General features: G+C 43.2%; 1 protein-coding gene across 5 annotated transcripts in view; it reads right to left on the bottom strand.

The window, feature by feature from the left end:
• The window catches only part of LOC122543409 (E3 ubiquitin-protein ligase RNF167-like), a 127556-nt gene that overhangs the window by 4092 nt on the left and 102178 nt on the right, over window positions 1-21286 (bottom strand). For all 5 annotated transcript variants that reach the window (XM_043682120.1, XM_043682117.1, XM_043682116.1 and 2 more), the window contains one exon: window positions 14028-14108. In XM_043682120.1, coding sequence (XP_043538055.1) covers window positions 14028-14108 — 81 coding nt within the window. The remainder of the gene's footprint in view (window positions 1-14027; window positions 14109-21286) is intronic.

The following is a 21286-nucleotide window of genomic DNA, read 5'->3' as shown; positions in this document are numbered from 1 at the left end:
ACATGGCTTAGGGATGGACAGGACTGGCAGCTTAATGTTCCAGAATACAAATGCGATAGGAAGGATAGAAAGGGGGGCCAGAAAGGAGGGGCAGTGGCATGTTTGATAAGGGATAGCATTACTGCTGCACTTAGGGAGGTTATTTCTGGGAATATATCTAAGGAAGATATTTGGGTGGAACTGAGAATTAAGAAAGGGATGATCATCTTATTGGGATTGTATTGTAGACTCCTAATAGTCAGCAGGAAATTGAGAAACAAACTTGGAAGGAGATCTCAGTTATCTGTAAAAATAATAGGGTGGTTAACGTAGGGAATTTTAACTTTCCAAACATAGACTATAGAGAGAGGCTGAATAGGCTGGGGTTATTTTCCCTGGAGCGTTGGAGGCAGAGGGTAGAGGTTTACAAAATCATGAGGGGCATGGATAGGATAAATAGGCAAAGCCTTTTCTCTGCGGTGGGGGAATCCAGAAAAAGAGGGTATAGGTTCAGAGTGAGAGGGGAAAGAAATAACAGGGACCTATGACCTAACGTTTCACACAGAGGGTGTGCGTGAATGGAATGAGCTTTCAGAGGAAGCAGTGGAGGCTGATACAATTACAGCATTTAAAAGGCATCTGGATGGGTATATGAATAGGAAGGGTTTACGGGATATGGGCTAAGTGCTGGCAAATGGAACTAGATTAGGTTAGGATATCTTGTCAACATGGATGAGTTGGACTGACTGGTCGGTTTCTGTGCTTTATGTCTCTATGACTCTGTTTAATTTGTTTTCAGTTCAGAAAAATTTACTGAAATCTTTTAGAATCCGAGTTCTTACAGCATGGAAAAAGACCCTTTCGCCCATCAAGTCTGTGCTAGTCATCAAGTGCTTATATTTTCTAATCCACCCCATACCCACAGCCAGCAGAACATAATGTACAGTATAGCCAGCAAGGACTGCAACAAACATTACATTGGACAAACCAGCATGAAACTAATCACCAGGATACATGAGCACCAACTAGCCACCAGAAGATATGACTAACAATTACTGGTATCCATACATACAGATGAAGAGGGACACCAGTTTGACTGGGACAATGCATCCATCCTGGGACAGGCTAAACAAAGACATACATGGGAATTACTAGAGGCTTGGCATTCAAACTGGAACTTCACTAACAAACACATATCTGGATACCATTTACCAACCTCAGAACCGGAAGTGATATCCACCACAACAAACCAAGACACATAAATAGCAAGTGGGACAGAATACCAACCACTCACCAGAGGATCACTGATGATGTTATCTAGCATGGTGACATCATGAAATGTCTGAAAACAAACCCACCAGCTCAGTGAGCAAACCAAATATTTCTAATCCAGTTTCCTAGCATTTGGTACAAAGCCATGTATACTGACATTTCAGTTCACATCTGTACATTTCCTAAATGTTTTGAGAGATACAACATCTATTGTCCTTTCAGGCAGAGGGTTTCACCTCTGGGTGAAAACATTATTCCTCAAATCCCCTTGAAAACCTTGAAACCTTAAAGCTTCCTCCCGGTTATTGACTCTTCTAAGAGTCAAAGTTTCTCACCCTCTATTCTATCTATGGCCCTCAATACTTTGTATACCTCAATTAAGTTCCTATTGGCCTTTTGTGCTCTGAAGAAGACAGTTCTTGCGTATCTAGCCTCTCTTTGCAGCTGGTATTAGTCTTACCAGGAAACATCTTGTGAATCTCCTCTCCACTCACTCTAATGGAATCACATCCCTCCAATAGTGTCACAACCAGATTGACACAGTATTCCACCTGTCGCCTACATAACATTGAGGAGAAAGTGAGGACTGCAGATGCTGGAGATCAGAGCTGAAAATGTGTTGCTGGAAAAGCACAGCAGGTCAGGCAGCATCCAAGGAGAAGGAGAATCGACATTTCTGGCATAAGCCTGAAGAAGGGTTTATGCCCGAAACGTCGATTCTCCTTCTCCTTGGATGCTGCCTGACCCTTTTTAAGCCTATGAGGAGAAAGTGAGGTCTGCAGATGCTGGAGATCAGAGCTGGAAATGTGTTGCTGGAAAAGCACAGCAGGTCAGGCAGCATCCAGGGAACAGGAGAATCGACGTTTCGGGCATAAGCCCTTCTTCAGGAAGAAGGGGTTTTGCCCGAAACGTCGATTCTCCTGTTCCCTGGATGCTGCCTGACCTGCTGCGCTTTTCCAGCAACACATTTCCAGCCCTTTTTAAGCCTACATAACATTGTGTGCAGCTCAATTGTAACCTTTTTACTCTTGTATTCAATGCCTCAATTAATAAAGGCAAGTATCCTTCCTAACAACTTTATTTTTCTAGGCAAAATGGAGGACTGCAGATGCTGGAAATCAAAGTCTAGTTAGAGCGGTGCTAGAAAAGCACAGGAGGTTGGGCAGCATCCGAGGAGCAGGAGAGTCGATGTTTCAGGCAAAAGCCCAGCATCACTCTAATCATTCCTGAAGAAGGGCTCATGCCCGAAATGTCGATTCTCCTGCTCCTTGGATGCTGCCTGACCTGCTGTGCTTTTCCAGCAACACATTTTCAGCTTTGATCTCCAGCATCTGCAGTCCTCACTTTCTCCTCCATCATTCAAATCTAACCTTATTTTTCTGTCCTACCATCAAGGATCTGTGGAAATGCTCACCAAGGCCTCTCTATACTTCCAAGAGTCCTAACATCCTTTGCCTTGTCCATCCTTCCAAAATCATTACCTCACACTTTTCAGGATTAAATTCCAGCCCATCTGACCAACTCATCTATATCATCCTATAGGGATGGGTAATAAAAATCTTCCTTGACAGTGATGCTTGCATTACATGAAGTATGTTTTTTTAAAGTTACATGAACCTTTTACCATCTCAGTTTTGATGCAATCACAGACTAAGGTTAACTTGAAATAGTATTACTTGGATAAGCAAAGTCAACAAATGCCTAAATCTGCAGATTACTTCCAAGTTCACATCATCGCTGCTCAATTGAAGTTTTGACATGGTCCTCTTAAATCAAGCACACATGAATGAATGGATGCAGAAAATAATCTATAATTATAGAAATTACAGAAAGATCACTATTAGATTCACCTTTCCAATACTCCCGAGACTGTTAACTGCTTATCATTGTTGGGGGTTTGTTCAGTTCAGGATCAGTTGGCTGGTTTGTAATGTAGACTGATATTAACACCGTAGGATCCATTCCCGCACTGCATCACAAAGATCCTGCCTCAACTCCCCTTCGTTGGAGGTGTGGTGACCCTCAAGGTTCGATTCAGCATCAGTGATCTCTCTCTGAGACAGCAGCCTTATGGTCTGGTAGGACTATGGCGACTTTATCTGTTTAACGAATGTCAAAAAGTGTGGCGATGGAAAAGCACAGACCAGGCAGCATCTGGGGACCAGGAGAGTCAAGGTTTCTGGCATAAGCCATTCTTCAGGATGCCCTTCTGCCTGGTTGACTCTCCTGCTTCTCGGATGCGGCCTGACCTGCTCTGCTTTTCAGTGCCACTCATTTCGACTTTGACTCTCCAGCATTTGCAGTCCCCACTTTCACCTGTTTAATCATATATCAGCCAATTGAAGATATATTGTCCAGAATAGAAGGAAGTCCTGGAAAGTGAGGACAACATCCAGGATAGTGAATGCTTTCAATATTTTGAATATAAAGAGGTGGATGCACCATTGCTGCACTGGTGAATGAATTCACATCACTGAATAGAAACCAGCTTGTTTGCTTCAAGCATGGGGAAAGCTGCAAATTCAACCAATGACCAGCTCAGGCACATCCCATGGCTACTTCAGAGTCACAACTAATCCTTAGAAAGATGATACACAGATATAAAAAGGTACAGGATAAAAGAAAACAACCTTTGAAAGAGTGGATATAGCCCTTGTAATCCATTGATACAATATTTCAAGATATGCCTTAGTAGGCATTATATCAGAAACTGGTCAGGGGAGTGACTTGACCAAACCACCTTCAGACAGCTCAGTTTTCATGGGAGGGTGGCTGAACTTAAAAATAATCTGCCAGATTTTTCTAAAGTAAAGATGCTCAGAACTCCACACAGGCAATGGGCTTTGACAGCTTATGGAGGATTTTAAGTCAAATGCTACCCTGTCCGCAATTAAAGACCAAAAATGCGCACTTTGTGGAAGAGGTCTATTGTCAGAATAAGGAAAGCAACTTAATGCACCCAACCTCCCTTAACTTCCCTATTCTTGGAGCATTGATGAAACTTGAACACAGTTTGTGGACTGAATGAGTAACCTTGCTGGTACACAGCTTTCAGCTATGACTCAGTGGGTAGGAATCGTGTTTGAATAAAACAGTCATATGCCATTACCCTACTCGAGACTTATTTTTATTTCCACGTGGGACGTAGGTATTGCTGGCCAGCCAGCATTTATTGCCTGTCACTAGTTCTTGAGGTGGTAATGGTGAACTGCCTTCCTGAACTGCTGGGGAGTCTCCATACTGAAGTTTGAACCACAAAACTCTCAGAGAGAGAATGCTAGGATTTCAACTCAGCGACACTGAATGAATGGTGATATATTTCCACGTCTGGATGGTGAGCGGCTTGAAGGGGAACCTGCAGGTAGTGATGTTCCCGTGTATCTGTTGCCCTTGTCCTTCAAGGTGAAAATGTCATGGGTTTTATTGATTCACGGATGAAAGTAATGGGCCAGGCCAGTATTTTATGCTCATCCCTACTTGCCTGGAGGGTACTTAAGAGTCAACCACATTGTTGTGGCTCTGGAGCTGGCCACAGTAGGTAAGGATGGTGCACTGTTTAAGGATCTTTAGTGAATTTATGCAGTTGAGCACAAAAACAAGGGATGGAATTGTCCCAGCCCATGAACGGCATGGTCACAATGGCAAGATTATGAGAGGTGTCACGCGAGAGCAAAAAGGACCGTTTTACAACCAAGCGTTGAATAGTGAGACGACATTCTTGCTGGTGAGAGACCTAACAGTACGACTATTACTCGTTAACATGGATTATGTAATCTTGCTTTATTAACATGTAGTTGCCCATCCTACTATTCATTAGATAGAAACTAGATGCTGAGATTTCACAACATAAAAGAATGGTTCCCTGGTGATTCCAGCTTGCTGCTTACACCTCTGGACATCTATCTTGGACACCCAGGCTCCACCATCTCAGGACACACCATGCACAGTGACTGTGCACACTCCATATCCACAGACATTGGTATCCAACACATACCAGCATAACCGCACATCTCTGAATCACTTAAAGGGTGGCTCTGATTGGGATGCTGCTGCCAGGATACACTGCACAGATTGGATGAGGCTACATCTAATGGCTGCTCAGTTAGTGATCATTCACTCTGCGTCCACCTTGATGCTCGTTGCATTGTCGCTTTGTACTTTGCGGTCCTCAGTTAACAGGTTCACTTTTTAAAAAATCGATTCATGGATGAGAAAGTGTCATGGACCAGGCTGGCTCTGGAGCTGGCCACAGAAGGGAAGGATGGCAGTTTCCTTCCCTAAACAAAATTAGCGAACCAATGGGTTTTTCCAGACAATTAACAATGGATTCATGGTCATCATTATACTTTTAATTCCCAAATTTTATTGAATTCAACTTCTATCAGCCACCATGTGCCATACCTGGGTTTTTGGATTAAGACTGAAGGGTTTGAATTCTGCAATGCAAAGGATTACAATTGTGAAGTAGGAAGGCAACTAAATGATAAGGGGGAGAAATGATACAGCACAGAAGGAAAAGGGCTTTTGAAGGTGTACTTTCTTGGGTAGTCAGAAGCACACTGAAAAGATGAAACACATTAGCCAAAATACAATCACCTGTCTATTACCTACTCATTTCATATCCTTGACCCTTAAACATTGTGTAGCATGAAGCAAGGGTAGGCTGTCACTGCATTTGCAGTTGTGGCTTGGCAGAGCTACACACACACACAAGCATACACACACACACGTGCAGCTGATGAAGAAAAGTGAACATATATTTAAAAACACGCAAATGTTTTTATAGGTGACACAGGTGAAATATCACTTTGTGTCTTCAGGCAGTCTGCTTTCTTTTTCACCCATGTATAATTCAGTCCTGGGTTCCACAGTGAGAGTACAGGGAGCCTTTCTACAGTAGAGCCAGTTGGCCTTGGAGCTTTAATCAGATGACTATGGGGCATTTGTGGCTAGACGGCACAGGCATGCTAAGTGTGCCCTGCTCTAAAGCAAGTGTAGACTCCTTGGCTTGAACTCCCGCATGACTGGATGAGTACATGAATAGGTAGGGGTGAAAGGGATATGGGCCAAGTGCTGGCAAAAGGAACTAGATCAGTTTAGAATATCTGGTCAGCGCGGAGAGTTGGATTAAAGGGTCTGTTTCCATGCAGTATAACTCTATGGTGATGTTGACTATCAGAGTGGAGGTGGAAGGCCTGGCCAACTCTAATATATGCTGAGGCGAGCTGTTTGAGGTGGGGCAATATAAGTGATTCTTCCCTTGCCTATGGGAATTACCTTACCTCCTTATGAGAAATGGGTACCTAAGCAAGCTCAAGATTCCCTGGGAGAAAAGCCGATCTGGATGATCAGCAGTACTGATTACGAATGGCAGAACAGCTTCAAGGGGCTCAATGATACACTCCTGCTCCTATTTTCTATGTTTCTGTGTCCCTTATTGCTTGTACCAATGGAAAGAGTAACTGGTATGCAGGACTGTGTGCATATGCACAGACTCTGAGTGCTGGATTTGGCTCTCCATGGCAGCTGTCAACATGGCCATTAGGGTAGCCAGACAATCACAGCAGTGTCCCGGTGCAGCTGCTGCAGTCCTGCAGGCTTTGTATCAGATTCCTAGTGCTCCTAACAAACCTGCCTCAGATACCCAGATGCATGCCAATTAGATCTCGAAGTGCCAAAAGCCTTGCTGGCTGGAACTGAGTAGTTGCCTAGTTTCTGGCAGTTCTTCCTCAGCCTTTCCAAACAAAGAGACCTTGGAGTGCAGGTTCATAGCTCCTCGAAAGTGGAGTCACAGATAGATAGGATAGTGAAGGAGGTGTTTGGTATGCTTTCTTTTTTGGTCAGTGTATTAAGTACAGGAGTTGGGAGGTCATGTTGCGGCTGAACAGGACATTGGTTAGGCCACTGTTGGAATATTGCGTACAATTCTGGTCTCCCTCCTATCGGAAAGATGTTGTGAAACTTGAAAGGGTTCAGAAAAGATTTACAAGAATGTTGCCAGGGTTGGAGGATTTCAGCTATAGGGAGAGGTTGAATAGGCTAGGGCAGTTTTCTCTGGAGCGTCGGTGGCTGAGGGGTGACGTTCTAGAGGTTTATAAAATCATGAGGGGCATAGATAGGATAATAGACAAAATCTTTTCCCTGGGGTGGGGGAGTCCAGAACTAGCGGACGTAGGTTTAGGTGAGAGGATAAAGATATAAGAGAGACCTAAGGGGCAACTTTATCATGCAGAGGCTGGTGCATGTGTGGAATGAGCTGCCAGAGGAAGTGGTGGAGGCTGGTACAATTGCAACATTTAAATGGTATCTAGATGGGTATATGAATAGGAAGGGCTTGGAGGGATATGGGCCGGGTGCTGGCAGGTGGGACTAGATTGGGTTGGGATAGCTGGTCGGCATGGACGGGTTGGACCGAAGGGACTGTTTCCGTGCTATACATCTCTGTGACTCTTTGGTATGTAGTTGTGGCAGTGAAGTGCTCACCAACAAGTGCGCCCAATTCTAAAGTAGCTAAGTGTCCCACTGAGGGGACAGTATCTGAGCTGGTGCAAGTACAGGAGTCAGCCTTGCCAATGCTTTCTCCGCAGGTGGGTGGAGAATATCTCACACTGCAGCCAACCTCACTGTAGAAACTGTGGAAATTCAACTCATGGCTGGAGGACATTAAAAAAAAGGTGTCTACAATAGAGGGAATGGGAGAGTCAGTCAGTAATGGACAATATTTCTCTCTTGGTTGCCATGGACATTTCTGCGTCTCCACAGAAAATTGTCAGCATGGTCCTGGATCGTCTCTCCATACAGGGTACCGGACTGAATGTCGGACATTCCACCATCCAATCTTGGCTTTTCTGATCCTATTAGGAGTTATTTCCTCCTGGAATGAGAGAAAGGAGGGATTAAGTGAATGAGTGGAACTGTTAATGCGATGAAGATGGGGGCAAGTGGCAATGTGTCCCAAGTGAGTGAGTAGGCAGTATACGGAGCATTCAGGGTTAGGAGGTCGTCATAATCCCAGAGAACTATGAGCTGCTCTCTGATTAGAGAGATAGAGACACAACTGGTAGTGGCTTAGCCTGAGGGCCACCTTGCCTGAGGTGAGGGGAGAGGTCGAGACTTTCATGGCAAGCTCAGTTGGTATTAGAAATGAACCCGTACTACTGGCATCACTCTGCATCGCAAACCAGCTTACCAGAAAATGAGCTAACCCACCCTCCATTCAAGGTAAAGTCACCACAGTACCCAAGGACCACAGGCTGCTCTCGCATTAGAGAGGCACAACTGGTAGTGAGTTTAACCTGAGGGTCATCATGCCTGAGGTGAGGGGACAGTTTGAAAAGGTGGGACATTTATGGTGACCTACTTGGTGCAGAAATTGCACTGATGCTGCCACTCTGCAGCACAAACCAGCTGTTCAGCCAAATAGAGCAAACTGACTCACACTGGGCTAGCAAAACTGGGATGTGTGCACATCTGTGTGTGCATGTCTGAGTGCGTGCATGTGTAAACCTGAGAGTGCATGCATATGTGTGTGTTTATATGGAGGAGTTGAGAGTGAGCGACGGAGGTATTACATACAATAATGATAGTTGGGGGTTATGAGAAAGGTACAGCAGCAGAGATAGAGTGATTGCTGCAGAGAGAATAGAGTGGCATTTAACCGAATGGTGCTGTCAGGTGTTTCCTTGGATGATTGAAACTGCAGCGACTGACATGGTAACTATAAACTAGGCTGGTACAGTCTAGTGTGACTATCTTCTCTTCTGGAGGAAAGAGGGTATCCTTCCTCTGCACTACCCCATCCACCAAGTCCTCTAGGTCATTGTCTGCAGAAATGCAGAGCCAATTTCTCCTTGTTTGCCAGGTCAAGGCCAAATCAATCAAACTGTGCAGGGCAATTCTGGATTGACAGTGACAGACCTGATGCACAACAGACTTTTCGAGATGGCGCTTATGCCAGGAATCCCACTAGTTGTAAGTACTTCCAGTTATGACATTGGGTGAATTGAACTTGCGTTGGTTGATTCAGACATGGAATCTGGATAATAACGTGGGTTTCGGATGATTGCACAAATAAATCTGCTCAGCCTTGCAGAGAGCAAGTCTTGATGAAGCTCAGCAAAAATAACACTTTTTAAAGCCGATTTCTGGCAAAATTCAGCCTGTGGTTGACAAGTTAGTGCAGTACTGATGGGATTCTGCATGAGCATTCATACAAGGAACAAGGCTAGGCTATTTGACCCTTGGAGCCTGCTCCACCATCCAGTAAGATTATGGCTGATCTGATTTTAACTTGAGAGTACTGCACATCCCTAATATACTTTCGTGCCCTTGGCAATCAAGAATCTATTTATATGAAAAAATTAACCTCTCTGCCTTAAAAATATTAAAAGATTCTGCATTTGTGGAATCAAATTCCAAAGACTCTCAACTTTCAGGAAGAAGCATTCTTATCTGTCTTAAATGGGTGCTCCATTTTTATTTTAAACAGTTACTCCTACTTCTAGATTGTCCCACAAGTAGAAACATCCACTTTAGACTCTTCTAAACTCCAGGGAATACAAGTCTACCCTGTCTAATCTTTCCTTGGAGAGAAATTTGCTCATTCCAGGTAGTCCTCTGAACTGCTGATGGAGGTAGTGTCTTTTGGGTGAGATGCTAAAGCAAGGCTCCATCCACCATCTGAGTAATATTTACCCCACAACAATGACCTGGTCATAATCACATTGCTGTGTATGGCGGCCACCATGTTTCGACTTTACAACATCAATTTTGCTTCAGAAGTACTGCATTCAACATAAAGCGTTTTGCGGCATCCTGGGAGTAAGGAAGGAGCCAATGAAATGCAAGCACTTTTCTTTTTTTTTTGATGATCGTGGACTTCAGAAAGAAAGAAGGAGAACATGCCCTCATCCACATCAATGGAACGGAGGTTGAGAGGGTGAAGAATAATTGACTGGACTTCCCACGTAGATGCGATGGTCAAGAAGGCACAACAGCTTTTCTTCCTCAGGTGCCTCAGGAAATTTGGCATGCTCATATGGACCCTCACTAATTTCTACATATGCACCACTGAAAGCATAACTGTCTGGTATGGTAATTACCCAGGAGCGTAAAAAACTACACAAGGTGGTGTACACAGCCCAGGTCCATCATGGAAGCTAACCTTCCATCCATGGACTCCATTTACATGACTTGCTGCTGCGCAAAGGCTACCAACATCAAGGACCCATTGCACGCCAGTAATACTCTCGTACAACCTCTTCCGTCAGGCAGAAGGTGCAGATCCCTGAACAAACACACACACACACACACCAGCAAGTTCAGGAACAGCTACTTCCCAGCCATTATTAGACTGATGAACGGACTCCCTTGCCTCAAATAATACTGACCTTGCTAACAATGTTCTTGCCGTTTAGTGCACACAAATCCAATGCAACCTTATGCCTGAAGTCTCTCTGATCTGTACACACTTGCTTACTATAATCTGCTTGTACTGCTTGTAAACAAAGCTTTTCCTGTACTTCGGTACACGTGACAATAAATAAATAAATCATGGCCGATGTTTCTCAACTCCATTCTCCTGTCTTTGACTTGCAACTCTTGATTCCCCTTGCTAACAAGAAACTATCCACCTCAGTCTTAAATACACTTAAGGATGTGACCTCCACAGCTTTTTGTAGCAATGAATTCTGCAAATTAACTGCCCTCTGACTGAGGAAACTACTCATTTCAGTTCTAAAGGGTCACCACTTCACTGAGGGTGTACCCCAGGTCCTAGTCAGTACTAATCGTGAAAACATCTTGTCCATGTCCACTCTATCCATGCCTCTCAGTACTTTCTTTTTTTATATACATTTTTTATTGAAGAGCTTTTTTAAAATCTTTTACAAGAAATATAAAGAAATAAAAACCGTCAGAACAGAAAAAACAGTACAAAGAACAAGGCTATAACATAGTACCATTGTTACTAAACAATCCACTATTCTACCAAAACAAACCTATCTACTTAACTCGAACTAAACTACAAACATATTGAATAAATACTAGCTTAAATTACATCCAAGTTATTTAAATTATATAATGTCTTATTACTTTGTTCTGTCTTACTCCTCACACCTCCACTGAGGCTAGTATTTTCTAAGTTTAAATCAGATTTCCCCCTCAGCCTTCTAAACTCCATCGAGTGCAGACCCAGAATTCTCAACTACTGCTCAAATTACAAGCCCCTCATCCCCAGGTCGCTAATGTATAGTGTGAATAGTTGTGCTCCCAACAGTGACCCCAATGGAATTCCACTAGTCACCAGCTGCCATCCAGAAAAATATCCCACTATAACTACACTCTGCCTTCTGCTAGGCATCAATGCTCTATCTATGCCAGTATCTTGCCCCTGACACCGTGGGCACTTAGCTGACTCCTGTGTGGTATCTTGTCAAAAGGCCTTCTGTAAATCCAAACTGATCACATTCGCTTACTCTTTGTCTCACGTCCTCGTGACTTCTTTAAACAAATCTAACAGATTTGTCAGGCACGAACTCCCCTTTGATAAAGCTGTACTGACTCAGCCCTATTTCACCATGTGCTTCCAAGTATTCTACAACCTCATCTTTACTAATGGAGTCTAAAATCTTACCCATGACCAACTGCAGGCTAGTCAACCTATAATTCCCTGTCTTTTTCCCCCCATCTTCTTAAATGAGGTGTTACATTAGCTATTTTAGAGGCTGCTGGGATCCTTCTCTACTACAGTGACTCCTGAAAGATCACCACCAGTGCCTCTACAAGTTCCTCAGCTATGTCCTTCAAAACTCTGCGGAGCAATCCATTTGGTCCAGACTATCTATCCCTGTCAGACCTTTTAGTTTCCCCAGTACCTTTTCTTTGGTGGTGGACACTACACTCATCTTTGCCCACTTTCTGATAGGACACCTTAGCTCTAAGACATTAGTCATTCACATTTCTTTGAAGTGCAACGTTCAGAGGATACTAATTGGTGAAATATATATTACAAGTTTATCTTCCTTGCTAAAGGAAGGATGTCATTAAACTGGAAAGGGTGTAAAAAAGATTTACAAGAATGTTACAAAGACTGGACGGTTTGAGTTCTAATGAACTCGCCATTTGGATACAGAACTGGCTCAAAGGTAGAAGACAGAGGGTGGTGGTGGAGGGTTGTTTTTCAGACTGGAGGCCTGTGACCAGTGGAGTGCCGCAAGGATCGGTGCTGGACCCTCTACTTTTTGTCATTTACCTAAATGATTTGGATGCGAGCATAAGAGGTACAGTTAGTAAGTTTGCAGATGACACCAAAATTGGAGGTGTAGTGCACAGCGAAGAGGGTTACCTCAGATTATAACAGGATCTGGATCAGATGGGCCAATGATCGCAGGTAGATAGGATAGTGAAGAAGGTGTTTGGTATGCTTTCCTTTATTGGTCAGAATATTGAGTACAGGAGTTGGGAGGTCATGTTGCGGCTGTACAGGACATTGATTAGGCCACTGTTGGAATATTGCATGCAATTCTGATCTCCTTCCCATCGGAAAGATGTTGTGAAACTTGAAAGGGTTCAGAAAAGATTTACAAGGATGTGCACAGGTTTAGGGTGAGAGGGGAAAGATATAAAAGAGACCTAAGGAGCAACTTTTTCACGCAGAGGGTGGTACATGCATGGAATGAGCTGCCAGAAGAAGTGGTGGAGGCAGGTACTATTGCAACATTTAAGATGCATTTGGATGGCTATATGAATAGGAAGGGTTTGGAGGGATATGGGCCGGGTGCTGGCAGGTGAGACCAGATTGGGTTGGGGTATCTGGTCGGTGTGGACGGGATGGACCGAAGGGTCTGTTTCCGTGCTGTACATCTCTATGACTCTATGAGAGGCTGGGACGTCTTTCCCTCAGAGCGCCAGAGGCTGAGGGGTGACCTTATAGAAGTTTGTAAAATCACGAGGGGCATAGAAAAGGTCAATAGCCAAAGTCTTTTCAAATGGGTAGGGGAATCCAACACCAGAGGGTATAGTTTAGTGTGACAGCGGAAAGGTTTAAAAAGGATCCTGAAAGACAACTTTTTCACACAGAAGTTGACACATAATATGGAATGTGCTGCCAGGGGAAGTGGGCAGAGCCAGATACAATTACAACATTTAAAAGACATTTGGTCAGATACATGGATAGAAAAGCATTAGAAGGATATGGGCCAAATGCAGGCAAATGGGTCCAGTTCAGATTAGGAAACCTGGTTGGCGCGGATGAGTTAGGCCAAAGGGCCCGTTTCTGTGCTGAATACCTCTATGACCTCTAACAACCTGCTCTGCTTTGAAATTAGCACCTCATAGCAAGCAAAATATACCCAATCCTCTTGAAGAATTTATTCATGTTGTGATCAATGGAGTAGTGGGCTACAGATCTTTTCAGACACTAAATAGTCCAACAGTCTCATGTCCTTCTGCCCTCTCTACACAAACATTTTTTCAACTTGGGACATCATCTCCATGACTTCCACACACTTCTCTTCACCATCTAAATAATGGTGAGCAGGAAAGCAAGTGGATGAGAAAGACTGGAATAGAGAACACAAGGAAGCTTTATGTACAAAGACACAGTTTGACGTTCGACAGATCCAGGAAGCAGAAATGTTCTGGTAGCTAATATCAGCTGAGTTAACAGATCAAGTATTCAGTGATTCATTGCTGTCAACCCACAGTTTGCTCCTCAGCACCCAGACAGTTTTTGCCACCAGCAGAACAAAGATTACACAAGTACAGAATTGGCTTACCATGTGAGCAGGGTAATATTCGAAGTTTGTCACCCTCCTCATACTCATCCAGACAGATTGCACAGACTTCATATCCATCCCCTGCATTTAAACAAAACATAATTAGAGTGTAATAGAACAATGAGTGACACCATTATTGAGCCAGAAAGAAATCAAAAAACCCAAAATTTGACTTCAACCACTCTATCTTTCAATTCTTAGTTTCTCTGAAGTAATAATCTTCTGCTTCAATAACTTATTTTGCAACTCTTCCCTTTTTATGAAACGGAGTGATGCACGTCCATTTCTGATTGGCAGAACATCTTAAAGTTGGTGACATATTTTTGAAGTGTAATCATTTTAATGTTGAGACAGCTGGATGTAGGTTTGCTCGCTGAGCTGGAAGGTTCATTTCCAGACGAGAACGGTGACAAACACTACAATGAACAAACAGACAGAAAACTAGCCAGCAGAATATATGAACATCAACTAGCCACAAAACAACATGACCCTCTCTCACTAGTATCCTTACATACAGATGAGGAAAGACACCACTTCGATTGGGACAACACACCCATCCTCGTGCAAGCCAAACAGAGACACGCATGAGAAGCATGGCATTCCAACCGGAACTCTATCAACAAACACATCGAGTTAGACCCCATCTACCACCCTCTGAGAAAAACAGGAAAGGACATCACCACAGGAAATGACATTACCAACCCAAAGAAACCCAAACACATAAATAGAAAGCAGGAATCATCAGCAGTGCTTCGCTCAGAGGCCCACTGAAGATGTTACCTAGTAGGGTGACCAAATGTCTGGAAGTGAACCTTCCATCTCAACGAGCAACATCCAGCAGCTCAACCTGAGCTACATGTCTTCTCAAAACTCGTTATGACTGCTTTATATCTTATCTTGCTTAGGGGACTAAACTTGAAGGATTGTGAAGAATGGATTTACTTGGAGTGGTTTCTTTAAGGGGTCATTGAAAAATCATATGGACGTTGAAGACATTTTTAAAACAAGATATGCTGTAAGTCAAATGACTAACTATGCCTGCTTATCTACCTGTTAACTCCTGCTGGAACTGCCTCATCTGCCTTCGCTTGTTATTCATCTGTTGACACTTTACTCACACCGTCTGATACTTTTGAACATTTGCAGAGACTTATTTTTCGATATTCCACTCACACCATTTGTATGATCTTTTGATCTTTGCCCATAAACACTCTGCCTGTGCACTTCTCTCTCACTTCATCTGAAGGGGCTAAGCTCTGAAAGCTTGGAATTTCAAATAAATCTGTTGGACTATAACCTGGTGTTGTGTGACTTCTGACTTTGTCCACCTCCTCCAACACCGGCACTTCTACATCAGGATTGATTTTAAACAATGCTGGTTTGGAGAGGTACTTTGCTGCATCTATTTCAGTTAGGCAAAAGTCTGCCATGAACAAGCGGAATTGGATAGATCCCTACGAACCAGTTCATATCTTTTATTTCTGAAAAGAAAACCCTCTTATTGAATAAGGGTGAAACCTAACTGTTCTTTTGAAAGACCACCTCAAAGTTGCAATGCAGGTGCTTGCTATGCCTGCAAGATTCCAGAGACAACTGTGCACAATTGACCTCAGATGATAGAATATCACAGTAAAAGATTCTGGAACATTCTACATTTTATCCCTTTGACTTCAAGAATAATCCATTTTCCCAAAATGTTTTTCAGACAGATAACCTCTATGGAAAATACATTTTTTTTTCCTGTAAAGTTACTGCATGTATTTTGGAGGTATTAGAAGGATAATCATTTATATTTCTATATTATTGACTGTGCATGCTAACTAATGATTGAAACTTTATTGAAATAAGCTTTCTTTTGATAATAAATCAATAATTGTGATTATTAATAAACCCAGTTGATAGGTTACATTGTTTAAAACTTGATGCAGATAACACTCTTATTTGGTTATCTTAATCATTGGAAAAGTATTTTTTTATTTGATGTTGTGACTCATGGAGTAGTGAGACAATAATGACAGTACATTGTTGTAACCTCAGTCATAAGGTGCAGATAGGGGCTCACAGTAGGATACACAGCAAGGAAATTATTAAATTGGAAAGCTAACTTTCAACAATTGGAAAAGACTAGAAGAAAATACACCATTATTATATCAAAAGAAATTAAGAGCTCAGAGCTGGAGTAGGAAATTCAGCCCCAAGCCTACTCTGCCATTTAATATCACAGTTGATCCCATCTCAGCCTCAACGCCATTGTCCTACCCACTCTCCATAACCCAGTACCAATTAAAACTCTATCATCTCCTTAAATTTATTCAATGCCTTAGTAACCACCGTACTCTACTATAATGAAAGCCACAGATTCAAGACCCTTTGAGGGAAGTAATTCCTCATTTCTATTTTAAATCTGCTACCTCTTATCCTAAAAATACGATCTTTGATTTTAGATTGCCACATAAGGAAACATCCTCTCTTCATCTATTTTGCCTTTGTTAGTTGCTAAGAGGGTTGCCATAATTGAGGTAATAGCACAATATTTGAAGCTGAAAGAACAGTGCACAAACCCAACTGGTGAGACAATTGAGTTGGAGAGAATTCAACTGCAGGTGAACAGGAAGGAGAAATTAAAGTGATAAAACTCAAACTTGAAAGAAAGTCACTCCAGAGAGCACATATCTAGGATTAATGAAGCACAGCTACTGGGATCGTCTTCAACTTCTCGAAGGCTGCTTAGCATTCTGTTTACCATATCAAGTTTGTTTGCTTTTAGAACAATGTTGTGGAAAATTACAGTGGAAAATATCTGTCTTTATGGCAGAAGATTTTAAACAGCTCATTAATACCAAAGAACACAGGTTTTAATTTCAACCACCATCATTAGAGAAACAGTATTAAATGAACTAATGGGGCTAGAGGCAGATAAGCCCCCTTCCGCCAATGGTTTGCATTCCAGGATCCTAAAAGAGGTAACCACGGATATATTGGAGGTATTGGTTGTAATGCATTGTAAATCCTTGGACTCTGGAGAAGTACCAGAGAACTGGGAAACTGCCAATGTGATACCCCTATTCAAGAAGGGGAAGAGGCAAACAACCCCGTAACTATAGAGCAATTAGCCTGGCATCTACTGCTGGAAAAACATTGGGATCAATTAATCATAAAGACATAGAGTACGGAAACAGACCCTTCAGTCCAACTCATTCATGCCGACCAGATATCCCAACCTAATCTAATCCCACTTGCCAGCACTCAGCCCATACCCCTCTAAACCCTTCCTATTCATATACCCATCCAGGTGCCTTTTAAATATTGTAACTGTAACAGCCTCCACCACTTCCTCTGGGAGCTCATTCATACACGTAACACTCTCTGCGTGAAAAAGTTGCCCTTTAGCTCTCTTTTATATCTTTCCCCTCTCACCCTAAACCTACCCTCTATTTCTGGACTCCCCCATCCCAGGGAAAAGATTTTGTCTATTTATCCTATCCATGCCCCTCATGATTTTGTAAACCTCTATAAAGACACCCCTCATCCTCCGACGTTCCAGGGAAAACAGCCCTAGCCTATTCAACCTCTCCCTATAGCTCAAATCCTCCAACCCTAGCAACATCTTTGTAAATCTTTTCTGAACCCTTTCAAGTTTCACAACATCCTTCCTTTAGGAAGGAGATCAGAATTGCATGCAACATTCCAAAAGTGGCCTAACCAATGTCCTGTACAGTTGCAACATGACCTCCCAGCTCCTATACTCAATACTCTGACCAATAAAGGAAAGCATACCAAATGCCTTCTTCACTATCCTATCTACCTGCTACTTTACTTTCAAGGAGCTATGAACCTGCACTTCAAGGTCTCTTTGTTCAGCAATACTCCCTAGGACCTTACCATTAAGTGTATAAAGTTCTGCTAAGATTTGCTTTTCCAAAATGCAGCATCTCACCTTTATCTTGGATAGCAGTAACAGGATAGGTCAGAGTCAGCATGGATTTACGAAGGGGAAATCGTGCTTAACTAATCTTCTAGAATTTTTTGAGGATGTAACTATGAAGATAGACAAGGGAGAACCAGTGGATGTAAGCATATCTGGACTTTCACAAAGCCTTTGATAAGGTCCCACATAGGAGATTAGTGAGCAAAATTAGGGCACATGGTATTGGGGGCAAGGTACTGACTTGGATTGGTTGACTGACAGGAAGCAAAGAGTAGTATTAATCAGGTCCCTCTCAGAATGGCAGGCAGTGACCAGTGGGGTACCACAAGGTTCGATGCTGGGACTGCAGCTGTTTACGATATACATTAATGATATAGATGAAGGTATTAAAAGTAATATTAGCAAATTTGCTGATGACACAAAGCTGGGTAGCAGGGTGAAATGTGAGGATGATGTTATGAGAATACAGGGTGTCTTGGACAGGCTAGGTGAGTGGACAGATGCATGGCAGATGCAGTTTAATGTGGATAAATGTGTGGTTATCCACTTTGGTGGCAAGAACAGGAAGGCAGATTACTATCTAAATGGAGTCAAGTTAGGTAAAGGGGAAGTACAACGAGATCTAGGTGTTCTTGTAAATCAGTCAATGAAAGCAAGCATGCAGGTACAGCAGGCAGTGAAGAAAGCTAATGGCATGCTGGCCTTCATAACAAGAGGAATTGAGTATAGAAGCAAACAGGTCTTTCTGCAGCTGTACAGGGCCCTGGTGAGATCGCTCCTGGAGTACTGTGTGCAGTGTTGGTCTCCAAATTTGAGGAAAGAAATTCTGGCTATTGAGGGAGTGCAGGGTAGGTTCACGAAGTCAATTCCCAGAATGGCAGGATTATCATATGTTGAAAGATTGGGGAGACTGGGCTTGTATACATTTGAGTTTAGATGGATGAGAAGGGATCTGATTGAGATGTATAAAATTATTAAAGGATTGGACACATTGGAGGCAGGAAGCATGTTTACGCTGATGGGTGAGTCCAGAACCAGAGGACACAGTTTAAAAATAAGAGGTAGCCATTTAGAACAGAGTTGAGGTGAAACTTCTTCACCCAGAGAGTGGTGGGCGTGTGGAATGCTCTGCCCCAGGAGGCAGTGGAGGCCCCAGTCTCTGGATACGTTTAAGAAAGAGTTGGATAGAGGTCTTAGAGATAATGGAATCCAGGATTATGGGGATAAAGCAGGAACAGGATGCTGATTGTGGATGATCAGCCATGATCATTATGAATGGTGGTGCTAGCTCGAAGAGCCGAATGACCTACTCCTACACCTATTGTCTATTGCCTATCTAAAATAAACTCCATCTGCCACTCTTCAACCCACTGGCTCGTCTGATCAAGATCCTGTTATGATCTTAGGTAACCTTCTTCGCTGTCCACTACACCTTCAATTTTGGTGTCATCTGCAAACTTACTAACTATATCTCTTAAGATCAAATCCAAATCATTTATATAAATGACGAAAAGTGAGGACCTAGCACCAATCCTTGTGGCACTCCACGGGTCACAAGCCTCCAGTCTCCACCACCCCCCTCTGTCTTCTACCTTTGAGCCAGTTCTGTACCCAAATGACTAATTCTCCCTGTATTCCATGAGCTCTAACCTTACTAACCAGTCTCTCATGGGGAACTTGTCGAACACCTTACTGAAGTCTACGTTGATCACATTCCACTGCTCTGCCCTCAACAATCCTCTTTGTTATTTCTTCAGAAAACTCAATCAAGCTTCGTGAGATATGATTTCCCAAGCATAAAGCCATGTTGACTATCCCTAATTATTAAGGAATAGCAGAACATTTTGAAATTCATAATTTAATTAAGTAGTTAGCATGATTTTGTGAAAGGGGAATTGTGCCTGACTAATTTAACAGAGGATTTCAAAGAAGTCTCAACCAGTTTGGATAGAGGAGAACTAACTGGACTTCCAGAAGGCATTCAACAAGGTACCTCATAAAAGGTTAAGTCATGAGTCTTTTGTATCAAAGGTAGCATATTGGCATGGATAGAGAATTGCCTATTTGGCAGGAAACAGCAAGTGAGAATACGAGGCACTTTTTCAGGATCTATAACCAATGGGGTTCCACAGGGATCAGTGTTGAAGTCACAACTGTTAAAAATACATATTATTGACCTGGACGAAGGAAGTGAGTGTTCTGTCCCCAGATTCATAGGTGACACAAAAATAGGTAGTACAGGCAAGTTACCAAGAGGACTACAAATAGTTTAGACAGACATATATTGCTAAGTTAAGTGGGCAAAGATGTTGGTAAATGGAATATAATATGGGAAAATGTGAAATTGCTCATTTTGGAAGGGAGGACAAAAGCACAGTTTTGTTCAAAAAGAGAAAAACTGTAGAAAGCTGCGACACAAAGAGAATTGGAGGTGCTTACAGAGTTAGAGTCATACAGCACTGAAACAGTCACATCCCAATCTGACCTAGTCCCATTTGCCATCATCTGGCCCACATCCTTCAACATCCTTCCAAATTATATACCATCCAGATGTGTTTAAATGCAATTATCCACTTCCTCTGGCAGTTCATTCCATACACACACACCATCCTCTGAGTGAAAACGTTATCGTCAGAACCTTTTTAAATCTTTTACCTCTCACCATAAACCTATGCTCTCTAGTCCTGGACTTCCCCAACCAGGGAAAAGACCTTGTGTATTTACCCTGACCTTTACACCGCTGAGGCCAAACGCCAGCTCGCAGATACCTCCTCCTACCGTCCCCTTGACCATGACCCCACCCCCCACCACCAAACCATCATCTCCCAGACCGTCCATAACCTCATCACCTCAGGGGACCTCCCATCCACCGCCTCCAACCTCATAGTCCCACAACCCCGAACCGCCCGTTTCTACCTCCTGCCCAAAATCCACAAACCTGACCGCCCCGGACGACCCATCGTCTCAGCCTGCTCCTGCCCAAACGAACTCATCTCGGCATACCTCGACACGGTCCTGTCCCCATTAGTCCAAGAAATCCCCACCTACGTTCGTGACACCACCCACGCCCTCCACCTCCTCCAGGATTTCCGCTTCCCCGGTCCCCAACGCCTCATCTTCACCATGGACATCCAGTCCCTGTACACCTCCATCCCCCATCACGAAGGACTCAAAGCACTCCGCTTCTGCCTTTCCCGCCGTACCACCCAGTACCCTTCCACCGACACCCTCCTTCGACTGACCGAACTGGTCCTCACCCTGAACAACTTTCCTTTCCAATCCTCCCACTTTCTCCAAACAAAAGGAGTAGCCATGGGCACCCGCATAGGCC

This window comes from Chiloscyllium plagiosum, chromosome 43 (assembly GCF_004010195.1).
Source record: "Chiloscyllium plagiosum isolate BGI_BamShark_2017 chromosome 43, ASM401019v2, whole genome shotgun sequence".
NCBI lineage: Eukaryota > Metazoa > Chordata > Chondrichthyes > Orectolobiformes > Hemiscylliidae > Chiloscyllium > Chiloscyllium plagiosum.
Note: the sequence above shows the minus strand (reverse complement) of the source record. Positions and strands in the feature narration are given on the sequence as shown.